General features: G+C 38.2%; 1 protein-coding gene and 1 non-coding gene across 2 annotated transcripts; one reads left to right on the top strand and one right to left on the bottom strand.

Moving 5' to 3' along the window:
• On the top strand, window positions 1–2,382 carry LOC129235756 (uncharacterized). The gene is made up of 4 exons (XM_054869780.1): window positions 1–391; window positions 807–1,303; window positions 1,411–1,774; window positions 1,850–2,382. The coding sequence occupies exons 1-4, from the start codon at window positions 187–189 to the stop codon at window positions 2,044–2,046; spliced, it is 1,263 nt and encodes a 420-aa protein (XP_054725755.1). The 5' UTR covers window positions 1–186; the 3' UTR covers window positions 2,047–2,382.
• A 7,568-nt stretch (window positions 2,383–9,950) lies between these two features.
• On the bottom strand, window positions 9,951–10,143 carry LOC129236651 (U2 spliceosomal RNA). The gene has a single exon (XR_008581701.1). It is a non-coding gene; the product is annotated as a U2 spliceosomal RNA (small nuclear RNA).
• Window positions 10,144–13,041: the final 2,898 nt, after the last annotated feature.

The raw sequence follows: 13,041 nt of genomic DNA on the forward strand, positions 1-13,041 counted from the left end.
TTACGTTGAAATACGTCAACTGATAGCGAGTCGAAGACGCAATGCGACTGCGGGCCTCCAGTCACCGCTCAACAACGGTGGGCTACGAAGGTGGGCTCACACGTCTAGTCATTATTGTTAATTTACGCCGTTCTTGTTTTCAATAAATTGTGAAGTCTGTCGAGATTACTGCCAAATACAGCAATCATGCCGGACAACAGCAGCAAATTCAATCCAAATATACAATTGGAAATACCCAAATGGATAAATGCGAAATATTTTGAGAAGATACTGCATAAAGAGGATACAAATCTCCACAAAATAATAAAATTGACGCCGATCCCCGCTACACCGCCCGGTGAGAACTACACATCGCTCATGATGCGCATCCTAATGGACATTGAACTAAAAGGTTAGCTGCTATATTTATAGGTAAAAGTGCGCAGTTGGTGGCATCGAAAGTAATAGTCGTTTAAAATTGAATTGTTAAAACACTATGCAAATGTTACCGAAGTTATAGATAGAGATTACATATAATACGAATTATAAAAAAAAAAATATTTTTTCTGATTTAGAATTTTTTGCTTTTGGCCACTAAACACACCTGTGTAATAAACGATTTCTCGCATTGTAAAAACAGTTTGCATATGTATGTATGTATTGTAAATATTTATATATATATGTATATATGTGTAAATGAACTGCTGAACTAGTGTGCGTAAAGAGTTTCAAAACAATAACTGATTAGTTTATCTTCCTATCAAGCAACTTGCATTGTTTGTTTTATCCAATTCCGTTTAACTCTCTCCGCTCTACTACCACTGCAGATGGCTACACACAACAGAAGTCGTACATTGTAAAAACAACACTGGACGACGACAAAGGCGGCACACTTATCAATGCACTGAATCTCTTTCCGAAAGAGAAACTCATGTACGAGCGCATTCTACCTCAGCTGGAGCAACTCTACCATGACCTTGGCAAGAATGTGATATTCGCACCCAAATGCCAATGGATCGAGCAAAAATCCAGCCGCATTACTATTGTACTCGAAGATCTGAATACAAAGAAATTCCGCAACATCAACAGACTCAAAGGCTTCGACATGCCGCACATGAAGCGTGTGCTGGAAAAGCTCGCCGAATTCCATGCAGCCAGCGTCATATGGCACGAGAAGCACGGCGCATATCCGGATGAATTTCAGAAAAGCTATCTACCTGCCAACTATCAAAAATCGAAATCTTATCAGGCACGTGTACAAAGCTACAAGATAGCTATGGCGACGTGGGGCTTAGAAGATTACGACAAATATGTGGAGCGCATTGTGAGTACGCCCAAACAATAGATATTTACAACACCACAAACATACACCACCGCAGAATAGCAGTGTGAGTAACTAACGCAGTGATCTTTTACACGCCTTTGTTTCAGCCAAGTGCCGAACAATTCGTCAATGCAGCCATGGGCTGCTTCAACTCAGATCCTAACGAATTCAAGGTGCTCAATCATGGCGACTTCTGGTCCAGCAATATAATGCTGAACTACACCTCAAATGGCGAAGTGAATCAAATACGCTTCGTAGACTACCAGCTGTGCAAGTGGGGCAGCCCGGCACAGGATCTATGGGAACTAATCGTGTGCTCAGTTGTGAGCAATTTGCGCATTTGGGAATTCGATCATTTCATACGAATCTACCACACTCACCTACTTAAGTGCTTGAAGCTACTCAATTATGGCAAACCGCTGCCCAAACTGAATGAGCTGCATATAAGTATGTTGAAGCATGGCTTTTGGGGTAAGCGGCATCGTATTTGTAGCAATTTTTCAAATTGTGTTTTAATGTATATATGTGTGTTTGTGTATTACATAGGCTACAGCACAACCTTCACACATTTGGTTCTAATACTCCTGCCTTCGGATAAAGATGCCAGTCTATTCAAGCTGATTCAGCCGGGGGAGGAAGGCGACAAGTTCCGCCACAAAGCCTATACAAATCCGCTCTACGTGCGCGCTATGTTGGATATATTGCCATTTTTATATAGGCGTGGCATTTTAGACTTTCAATGACTAGGCTTTTGAAAAAGTACAAAAATATGCGGCTGACTGTGGAATTTTACAAAATTAGCAGAAAATCTGGTGGTGCCAAGGTTACAAATGGATGCTGGAGTAGTTCTTGGCTATGCGAAATTTACGCCAAAAGATGTATAAAATTTGTACTTAAATAAAATAGTTCATGCTACGCTTCCCAGTTTTCGTTGAAGTCATCTACAAGAAGGATGGAAGACAAAACTGGTTAAATGGAGAGTAACGAAATCAGGATAGGGCTACTAATAATTTTAATATTTCTATAATATTTTTAATTGATTAATAAAAATTTTTAATTCGAAATATTTGCAGTTGAAATTCATGTCATTAAATGATCGAAAAAGTATGGAAATTTGGTAGCAGTTCCCTTGTGCCGCTGAATAGGCCGTGAGATCACAAAATGCTCCGAAATTCATCAGCGATCACGATCACGTTGCGCGCATTGCGCCCATTTTTCGGTAGACGTGGTGGCCCTTCCAATTTCTTATGGCCCATATTAAACCATATGGACCTAGAGGATATGTGGTTCCAGCAGGACGGCGCTATATGCCACACAGCAAGCGCCATTTTATTCCATTTCAACTTTTACCCGCCCTTATTGAAAAACCCTTATTTACTTGGTGTTTGATCAAATAATCCAGCACAATTTGGGCTCGGTGCGATGGCGCGTTATCTTTATGCAAAAGCCAAGAATTATTTGCCCATATTTCCGGCCGTTTGCGACGTACAGCATCTCGCAAACGCTTCAAAATAGATAAATAATATTCTTTTTTGACTGTCTGGCCCGATGAAAGGTACTCATGGTGCACTACGCCTTGGCAATCGAAGAAAACATTCAACCCGGTACTTTTTGGTCATCGGGTATGTTAGGGCGGGTCAAATATTTTTCGGCATCTTTCCCAGCAGTTTAGGGTTCTACATACAATTATAAGAGCATAGCACTAAGGTCAATTTCTGTACTTGGGAATTTTTGGAATGAGGAATCTATTTCTGATGTATATTATAATTTTTATTCAAAGCACCCCAAGATGGCACTATAAGGCAACTTTTTGGAATTATTTTATACTGTAATAAGAACATTCACAAAGGGACTTGGACAATCCCTGGAACCTCCTTATCCAATCAAATTGACCATGTTTTAATATCGAGACGGTGGGAATCCTCAATAGCAGACGTTCACTCATGCCGCAGTGCAAATATTGATAGCGATCAATTTCTAGTAAAAATAAATTTTAATCATCGCATAACCATGCACAAGCAAGAAAAAGGCTTAACGAGACCAAAAGGGAACACAAGACAACTTGCACACCCTACAAATTCCAAAATATTTCAAAACTTATTTCTGCACCAGTATGAGCCGCACGCCCAAAATGAAAATATCGATGCAGAGTGGGAGAATATAAAACTCTCTTTTAATAACGCCGCTACTGAAAACATAGGAAAGCTGACTAAAACAGAAAACAATAAATGGTTCGACGCTGAATGCGCCCAGGCAATAGCTAAGAAAAATGAAGCTCGGCAAAGAATGCTAAGAAGGCCCACCAGAGCAAGTAAAGAGGCATATAAAGCCGAGAAAATTGTCGCCACTAAATTATGCCGCGCCAAGAGAAAGCAGTCGCAAAAGAGGGAACTTAAACAACTCGCTACGGATTATCACACCAAAGACATTAGAAAATTTTACAAGCGTGTCAAACAACGAACAAAAGACTTTCTGCCTCGTCTTAGCATCTGTAAGGAAAAAAACGGAGTTATATTATCTGAAGAAAGTAGCGTTATCGAACGGTGGAAGGAATTCTTTTCAGATCTATATAACCCCGTTACAGCAAGCGCATCATCTCTCATAAACTTTACGCCCGACAATAATGCGGCGGAGCCGGAACCAACCTTGATGTAACTTGATAAAGCTTTTACTCATATGAGTAACAATAAGGCTCCTGGGGAAGATGGCATTCCCATAGAGCTGCTGAAGTACCTCGACGACAACGGACGTCAAGTTCTGCTACACCTCTTTTTAAGAATATGGCACCGAGGCAGCATTTCGGAAGCATGACGTGTAGGGTTGGTAACTCCTATTCACAAAAATGGAGACAAAAACATATAAAATCTTTTCTCGAATCCTGGCATCCCGGCTAACTGCGGAAGCAGAAAAATTTTTGCGCGAATACCAAGACGGATTTCGCCCAGGTCGATCAACAACAGGTCAAATCTTTATGTTAAAGCAAAATCTTGAAAAATGTTATGAATGTTCGTCGATTTCAAACAAGCCTTTGATAGTATCCTCCGAGACAAATTCCCAGAAGCGCTCTCCAACTTGGGTATCAGCGACAAACTTATTCAGCTGGTCATGGCAACACTAACTAACACCACTGGAAAAGTAATTGTACAACAAGCAGTGTCAAAGCCCTTCGAAATCTCCTGTGGCGTAAAACAAGGCGACGCGCTTTCCACATCTTTATTTAATCTCCTTCTTCACTATGCGATAAAAAACGAAGTGAAGTTTGGAAACCTTTTTAGTCGCTCAGGAATAACAATCGCGTACGCGGATGATATCGCAATAGTGGCAAGGAACAAAAGATATCTCATTGAAATATTGAATTTCGTGCCAAATCAGTAGGCCTTAGAATAAATGAAGGCAAAACTAAATATCTGAAGGTCTCCCGCAGCGAAGAAAGACGAAGTCCTGAAAACATCCAAATCGGGACATTAACCTTTGAAGATGTTCCACACTTCAAATATTTGGGAGTGTTCATTAAAAAAGGACAACAGTAGTCACGACGACATACAAGACAGAATATTGGCAGCAAACAAAGCATATTACGCTCACACAAAATTGATGAAGTCCAAACTGCTCAACGGTAATGTAAATTCCGCCTCTACCAGTCAATAATACTATCGGTGCTGTCCTACGGCTGCGAGTGCTGGACATTGACAAGCAAAGACGAAAGTAGCTTAAGAGTTTTCGAACGAAAAGTACTCCGAAGGGTGTTTGGCCCCATGCGCTGCAACGATGGAACGTACCTAATACGCTACAACGATGAGTTGCTAAACTTATGCCTTATGGGAGAAGACGTCGTGAAATACATTAAATCCTAAAGGCTTCGATGGTTAGGGCACACTGTGCACATGGAAGGCAGCCGCCCCCAAAAATCTTTTTTATCAACGAATTGTCTAATAACCTGAGCCCGAGGACGTCCAAGGATACCCTGGCTTGACCAAGCCATAGCCGACCTGAAAAAGCTACGAGTTAGGAGCTGGAGATCTGTTGCTATGAACCGTGCAGATTGGAAGAGGATCGTGGATGAAGCTTAAGTTCACCCTGTGCTGTAATCGCTACCTGATGATGGTGATGATAATAAAAAAAGTTGTGGAACAACATTAAGACGCACACCACAAATAGGAGGTGGAGTTCGGCCAAACGGCTAACAGAAGTGTCACCGCCAATTATTTATTTTATTTTTTAATAAGAAAAGTGGGTGTAGGTAGTTAATTTTTAGATGCATACCAGGCTAAAACAAAAACCAAAATATATAATTTGAAAATATTTCAAAAATTTCTTTTTAAATTTTTATTCTAGTCTTTAATTTGTTCACCACAAATACCAACAGGTTTGCAATTGCTTTGATTTTAGAGCCTTTTGCTCTCAACTGAGCTGCCTTCTTTCTACTTTCTGAATTCTTAGCCATCACTGGCTTTCCATTTTCTTATTAATTAAAGACAGCTGCTTTCAAAATTTGGGGGCTCGAAACAGACTTTAGTATAGATCTGCTTTATAGACTTTTTTTCTCAAACAATTTTGTAGATTCGGAATCTGCCAGCAACGATGTCAGAAAAACCGAGCCATGCGAACTACCCCGTCCTAATGCATGTAAATGGGCGTATATGTGCCTTATAGGCTCCCAAACTGATTAACCGATTTCGCTGAAATTGCAGTGAGTTATATTGAGTGAGCCTTGTAGAGGTTTGGATCAGCAAGCGCATATATTGGTGACATGAAAATAAATATATACCAAATTACTCGGCAGAATACAAAGATCAGCCTGTGCAATAACGGTCGGTGCAATCAGATCATGTCCTAGAGAGGCTCTCAGTGCACTGACACATGTTATTCCAATAGACCTATATATTAAGAAAACGGCAACCATGAGTGCATTTAGGTTAAATGAAGCGGGTCGCTGGAAAGAAAAAACGTATGGTCGCGCAAGTCTATTATTGCGACAAACTCAGTTAATCTCGGTGAGAACTGACTACATCGTCCCGACGGTAACATTCAATAGGAATTTTTCCACTCTCTAGGGAATAATGGAATAAGGGATTCTCTCTAAACAACTTCGACACTACAGTCTATACAAATGGCAGTAAAATGGACGGTGGTGTTGAGAAATCGAGAAATCTGTGCATCTCCCTAATACCAGCAGTGTCTTCCAGGCGGAAGTACTGACAATTGGCGAAGCTTTTAGGCTACTAATCGCAGATTTCTCTTTTAAGGGCAATATCGCTATTCTTTCGGATAGCCAAGCTGCAATCCAGGCACTGGACCCATCTATAACAACCTCTAAAGTGGTGGAGCAAAGTAGGAATAGCCTCACCACCTTGAGTGAAAACCATAAAGTAACCTTAATGTGGGTCCCGGGACATCGGAACATTGAAGGTAACGAAAAAGCATATGAACTGGCAAGAGGAGGATCTGCCGTGAGTAACGCTATTACAGAATCGGTATTCACTCCATTAGGTGCAGTCAATAATACCTATAATTTCCCTAAAATACCTCCGAATCGCAGATTGTAGATGGAAAGACCTGACGAAATGAAAAATTAGCAGAACGTTATTGCCCACCTACAACCTCAAGCAATCGTCGGCTTTAATAAGCAAACGACGGGACGTCTGAAGACTAACGACAGTCATAACTGGCTTTTGGTCTATCGGAAAACAAGAAGCCAAAATGTGTATCCCTCACAACACGTACTGTCACAGTTGTAAACAACCGGAGAAAAAGGAAACAAACTTCCACTTCCTCTCTGAATGTCCTGCCCGATGGAAGGACAGAATGTTAACCCTGGGCCGAGAGTCTCGAACAACTCCCTGACTTAGACGTCAACAACCTAATAAGGTTCTTAAACCGCACAGACTGGATATGGTTATGCTGTAAATAACCGTTAACGTAGTTGGTAACGAGGATGTGGCAACAAAATGGTGCGGAGTGCTAGTTGGATTCAGGAAGAATCAACACTTTAACCAACCAACACTTCAGTTAGGTATTTGGCCGAGCTTCTCCTCCTATTTGTGGAGTGTTGCTTGATGTTGTTCCACAAATGGAGGAACCTACAGTTTTAAACCGACTCTGAACGGCAAATGGTTCTTATGAAGAGCTTTTTCATTGGCGAGACAAAAACAATGAATGGATGGTTGGCGGAATTAAATGGTAGTTTAATATACTAAGTTTGAATCAAAGACATCTCCCTACAAAAACCCAATGCAACAGTCAAAAAACTAATAGAATTGCTCTGAAATTTATTGTCTGAATCATTAAGTTCGGTTCAGCATGAAATTGTTGTAGTACTAATTCGACTTCCGGATAGTTTTTTCTTCACTGCGAAAGCCAAGGGTGAACCTTCATTCAGATAGCGCCAATTAAGCTGAGGATGTCATCTAGTGGATTAGTGGAGAAATGAGAGACCTGTTAATCTCATGCTCGTTTTCGCAAATATTGCACAAAAAATCCGAATCGAAATTTATTCGGAAAGGAAAATACAGATTTTTGCATTTGAAAAGATATTTCCAAAATTTGAAAATCATTCAAAGGTAAAAATATTTCTGTAAAACTATTGGGTTGGAAAGAAATTGCCGATTTTTTAAAAGAAAGTAAATAAATTTTTATATTAAACATAGAATGAACTTTAGTCAATAATATATTTTCGATTTTTGCCATCTTTCCGGCAAATTCATTATTCCGCGCTCATAGAACTTCTGGCCTTTATTTGCAAAAAACTAAACCAAGTGCGATTTTTTAGCCTCGTCATTGCCGAAAGTTTTACCATTTAAGGAGTACTGCAAAGACCGAAACAAATGGTAGACTGACCGTGCAAGGACAGGACTATATGGTGGATGCCACAAAAGTTCCCGGTCAAGCTCTCTCAGTTTTTGGCGAGTGACCCAAGATTTTAGACCGCGTTGTTCTAATGAAATATGACACCTTTACGATTGATCAATTCTGGTCGCTTCTCGTTGATGGCTGTATTCAATTTTTTCAATTGTTGGCAGTAGACATCCGAATCAATCGTTTGGTTCCTCTGAAGTAGCTCAAAAAATATACCACACCCTTCCAGTCTCACCAAACTGACAGCATAATTTTCTTTTGGTGAATATCAGCCTTTGAAGTGGTTTGTGGCGTTTCATCATGATTGGATCAGTATCATTTTCGATTGAGGTTATTGTAAACAATCCATTTTTCATCACCAGTGATAATCCGCTTCAAAAACAGATCGACTTAATTGCGTTTAAGCTGCATATCAGAAGCGTTGATTCGGTTTGCTAAATGAATTTCTTTCAATTCATGTGGTACACAAATATCAAGCTTTCACACCAGTTCAGGACTCTTTATATGCTCGTGAGCGGTTGATTTTCGTATATTTAACTTCTCTTCAATCTCACGCAAAGTTACATGACGATCCAATTCGATTAAAGCCTTGATAACGTCTTCATCGACATCACTTGGCCAACCTGAACGTGGCTCATCTTTAAGTGAAAAATCTCTAGTACGGAATTTGATAAACCAATTTCGATACTGTCTTTCTTTTAAGACTTTATCACCATACAAATCACGCAACTTTTTAGCAATCTTCTTTGCGCTTTTTCCTTTATGGAAATAATAAAGTAAAATATGACGAAGATGCCTTTTTATGGGCTGCTTATTAAAATTGACCACAAACAAATAAATATAAACAAAATTACGCGCACTTTTTTTCTAAAGCAAACTAAAAGTGCCAGCTAACAGCTGTCAAAAGAAAAAATTAAAATAAATACTCACAAGCTGTTCAAAACAATTATCAACGCCGTCTAACCCAATATCTCCGGACAACCCAATATTTACATCAAATTCTTAGAATAACAAACCAGATCACAAAAATGTATTTTCAAAAATATCTCAATTCCAGCGCTGCTTAGCAGGTTGGCAATCAAATTCCAAACATTCCTCTGTGTGTGGCAAAAGTTTCATGAAAATTGGAGGTGATTTAGTACCTAACAAATACACCACACAAAAACAGCACCACTACGCACTGAGTTTAACTGATAATAAAAATCTGTATACATTTTATTTATTTATATACAAATACTTTCGATTGTTAAAATGCGGGAAGTCGGAACATTTTTGTATTGCTAACAAATTATGGCGTATGCGTTAGTTTAATAGCTGTTTAGTATTGAAAATCTCACGCGCGTGTGTCAGCAGTCGCGATGTAACTAGTTTGTTATATTTGTGGCGAGCTCTAAATCAAAACAAAAAAAAAAAAAAATACCAGTCTAACGGTTAGACTCGATAGAAGTGAAACCTTCCGTAAAACAAACTGAGAGAGAATAAGACGAAAGCAGCATTAGGAGCGGGATAATTATAGGTTCATTATAATATTGCTATAAAGTTCATATTTTATTTTCTTCATTTTATCATTATTCATCCCCAATGTTTTCAATTTCAACAAATGATACGAGTGGCTTATGATAGATAAAATACGATACAAATGCTTTGGTTTCGATGTTGTCAAAAAAAAATACCCAAACGGACCGAAGAAACAGACTTACAAATTTCTTCCATTTTCGTCTACTTGTATTCATATAAAAATTTATGTCTCTTTCCACCAAAGCTAAATGTATTTGTATATTTCTTCTTGTATTTATTCAAGGCCGAAATCCCGGCGGTACTGTAATACCGGGTTAACCCGTGGCAGAGAAGGAGCAAGCCCCTAAAACACTCCGCCCATTTCCAAAAATCAGTTTAACATTTGTTGTCCTCCGATGGAGGATCTATCAAATGTTAAGCTGATAAGAACAGATACCACACTACCTAGTCAATAGATTTTAAATAATAAACCTAATAAACCTTTTGAGAATTACACGCTCACAAAAATTATTTATATCAACATACATATAATATAACGCTTCGTAACTAAATAACTTTTAGGCCATCAACGACAGCATGGCGCGGTAGCCGAACGACTAGCAATGTGAGCTTCCGATCCAAAATCCTTGGTTCGAATCACAAGAAAAAATAAAAGTTATTTTTATTTAGTTCGTCGCTACGTTTATATCAACATATAATATAACGCTTCGTAGACAAGGTGGTCGCTTTTTCGTTTCACTTTTCCTCAAATCACTCCCAACGATTCTAAAGAAGTTTTCACTTCAAAAACATTTTCTGACTTAATAAAAGTGAGCTCCAGCTTTTAGTGTGAAATAAGAAATTAAGATAAATCAGGGGTTTTAAGCTGGTTAAATTTGAATAGCTGGTCTAAGGCAAAAATTACAAAAAATGGACTGAGCCGTTGTGGGGCGAAAAATATTATTAGGTGCGCAATTAAGTTCTCGCTGTTTTTTTTATGAAAATACAACTTTATTCTGAAAAACTGGTTACACGTGAATCATTGAAAGTATTGCCCATCGCTGGCTACTACTTTTTCCCATTTTCACTGCGAAAGCCAAGGGTGAACCTTCATTCAGATAGCGCCAATTAAGCTGAGGATGTCATCTAGTGGATTAGTGGAGAAATGAGAGACCTGTTAATCTCATGCTCGTTTTCGCAAATATTGCACAAAAAATCCGAATCGAAATTTATTCGGAAAGGAAAATACAGATTTTTGCATTTGAAAAGATATTTCCAAAATTTGAAAATCATTCAAAGGTAAAAATATTTCTGTAAAACTATTGGGTTGGAAAGAAATTGCCGATTTTTTAAAAGAAAGTAAATAAATTTTTATATTAAACATAGAATGAACTTTAGTCAATAATATATTTTCGATTTTTGCCATCTTTCCGGCAAATTCATTATTCCGCGCTCATAGAACTTCTGGCCTTTATTTGCAAAAAACTAAACCAAGTGCGATTTTTTAGCCTCGTCATTGCCGAAAGTTTTACCATTTAAGGAGTACTGCAAAGACCGAAACAAATGGTAGACTGACCGTGCAAGGACAGGACTATATGGTGGATGCCACAAAAGTTCCCGGTCAAGCTCTCTCAGTTTTTGGCGAGTGACCCAAGATTTTAGACCGCGTTGTTCTAATGAAATATGACACCTTTACGATTGATCAATTCTGGTCGCTTCTCGTTGATGGCTGTATTCAATTTTTTCAATTGTTGGCAGTAGACATCCGAATCAATCGTTTGGTTCCTCTGAAGTAGCTCAAAAAATATACCACACCCTTCCAGTCTCACCAAACTGACAGCATAATTTTCTTTTGGTGAATATCAGCCTTTGAAGTGGTTTGTGGCGTTTCATCATGATTGGATCAGTATCATTTTCGATTGAGGTTATTGTAAACAATCCATTTTTCATCACCAGTGATAATCCGCTTCAAAAACAGATCGACTTAATTGCGTTTAAGCTGCATATCAGAAGCGTTGATTCGGTTTGCTAAATGAATTTCTTTCAATTCATGTGGTACACAAATATCAAGCTTTCACACCAGTTCAGGACTCTTTATATGCTCGTGAGCGGTTGATTTTCGTATATTTAACTTCTCTTCAATCTCACGCAAAGTTACATGACGATCCAATTCGATTAAAGCCTTGATAACGTCTTCATCGACATCACTTGGCCAACCTGAACGTGGCTCATCTTTAAGTGAAAAATCTCTAGTACGGAATTTGATAAACCAATTTCGATACTGTCTTTCTTTTAAGACTTTATCACCATACAAATCACGCAACTTTTTAGCAATCTTCTTTGCGCTTTTTCCTTTATGGAAATAATAAAGTAAAATATGACGAAGATGCCTTTTTATGGGCTGCTTATTAAAATTGACCACAAACAAATAAATATAAACAAAATTACGCGCACTTTTTTTCTAAAGCAAACTAAAAGTGCCAGCTAACAGCTGTCAAAAGAAAAAATTAAAATAAATACTCACAAGCTGTTCAAAACAATTATCAACGCCGTCTAACCCAATATCTCCGGACAACCCAATATTTACATCAAATTCTTAGAATAACAAACCAGATCACAAAAATGTATTTTCAAAAATATCTCAATTCCAGCGCTGCTTAGCAGGTTGGCAATCAAATTCCAAACATTCCTCTGTGTGTGGCAAAAGTTTCATGAAAATTGGAGGTGATTTAGTACCTAACAAATACACCACACAAAAACAGCACCACTACGCACTGAGTTTAACTGATAATAAAAATCTGTATACATTTTATTTATTTATATACAAATACTTTCGATTGTTAAAATGCGGGAAGTCGGAACATTTTTGTATTGCTAACAAATTATGGCGTATGCGTTAGTTTAATAGCTGTTTAGTATTGAAAATCTCACGCGCGTGTGTCAGCAGTCGCGATGTAACTAGTTTGTTATATTTGTGGCGAGCTCTAAATCAAAACAAAAAAAAAAAAAAATACCAGTCTAACGGTTAGACTCGATAGAAGTGAAACCTTCCGTAAAACAAACTGAGAGAGAATAAGACGAAAGCAGCATTAGGAGCGGGATAATTATAGGTTCATTATAATATTGCTATAAAGTTCATATTTTATTTTCTTCATTTTATCATTATTCATCCCCAATGTTTTCAATTTCAACAAATGATACGAGTGGCTTATGATAGATAAAATACGATACAAATGCTTTGGTTTCGATGTTGTCAAAAAAAAATACCCAAACGGACCGAAGAAACAGACTTACAAATTTCTTCCATTTTCGTCTACTTGTATTCATATAAAAATTTATGTCTCTTTCCACCAAAGCTAAATGTATTTGTATATTTCTTCTTGTAT

This window comes from Anastrepha obliqua, chromosome 1 (assembly GCF_027943255.1).
Source record: "Anastrepha obliqua isolate idAnaObli1 chromosome 1, idAnaObli1_1.0, whole genome shotgun sequence".
In the NCBI taxonomy this organism is placed as follows: Eukaryota; Metazoa; Arthropoda; class Insecta; order Diptera; family Tephritidae; genus Anastrepha; species Anastrepha obliqua.

Bases quoted from the DNA above. Each gene is read 5' to 3' on its own strand.
- LOC129235756 (XM_054869780.1), top strand. From the start codon at position 187: ATGCCGGACAACAGCAGCAAATTCAATCCAAATATACAATTGGAAATA. The intron at 1,304-1,410 runs GTGAGTACGCCC...CCTTTGTTTCAG, and splicing joins ACAAATATGTGGAGCGCATT to CCAAGTGCCGAACAATTCGT. The intron at 1,775-1,849 runs GTAAGCGGCATC...TGTATTACATAG, and splicing joins GTTGAAGCATGGCTTTTGGG to GCTACAGCACAACCTTCACA.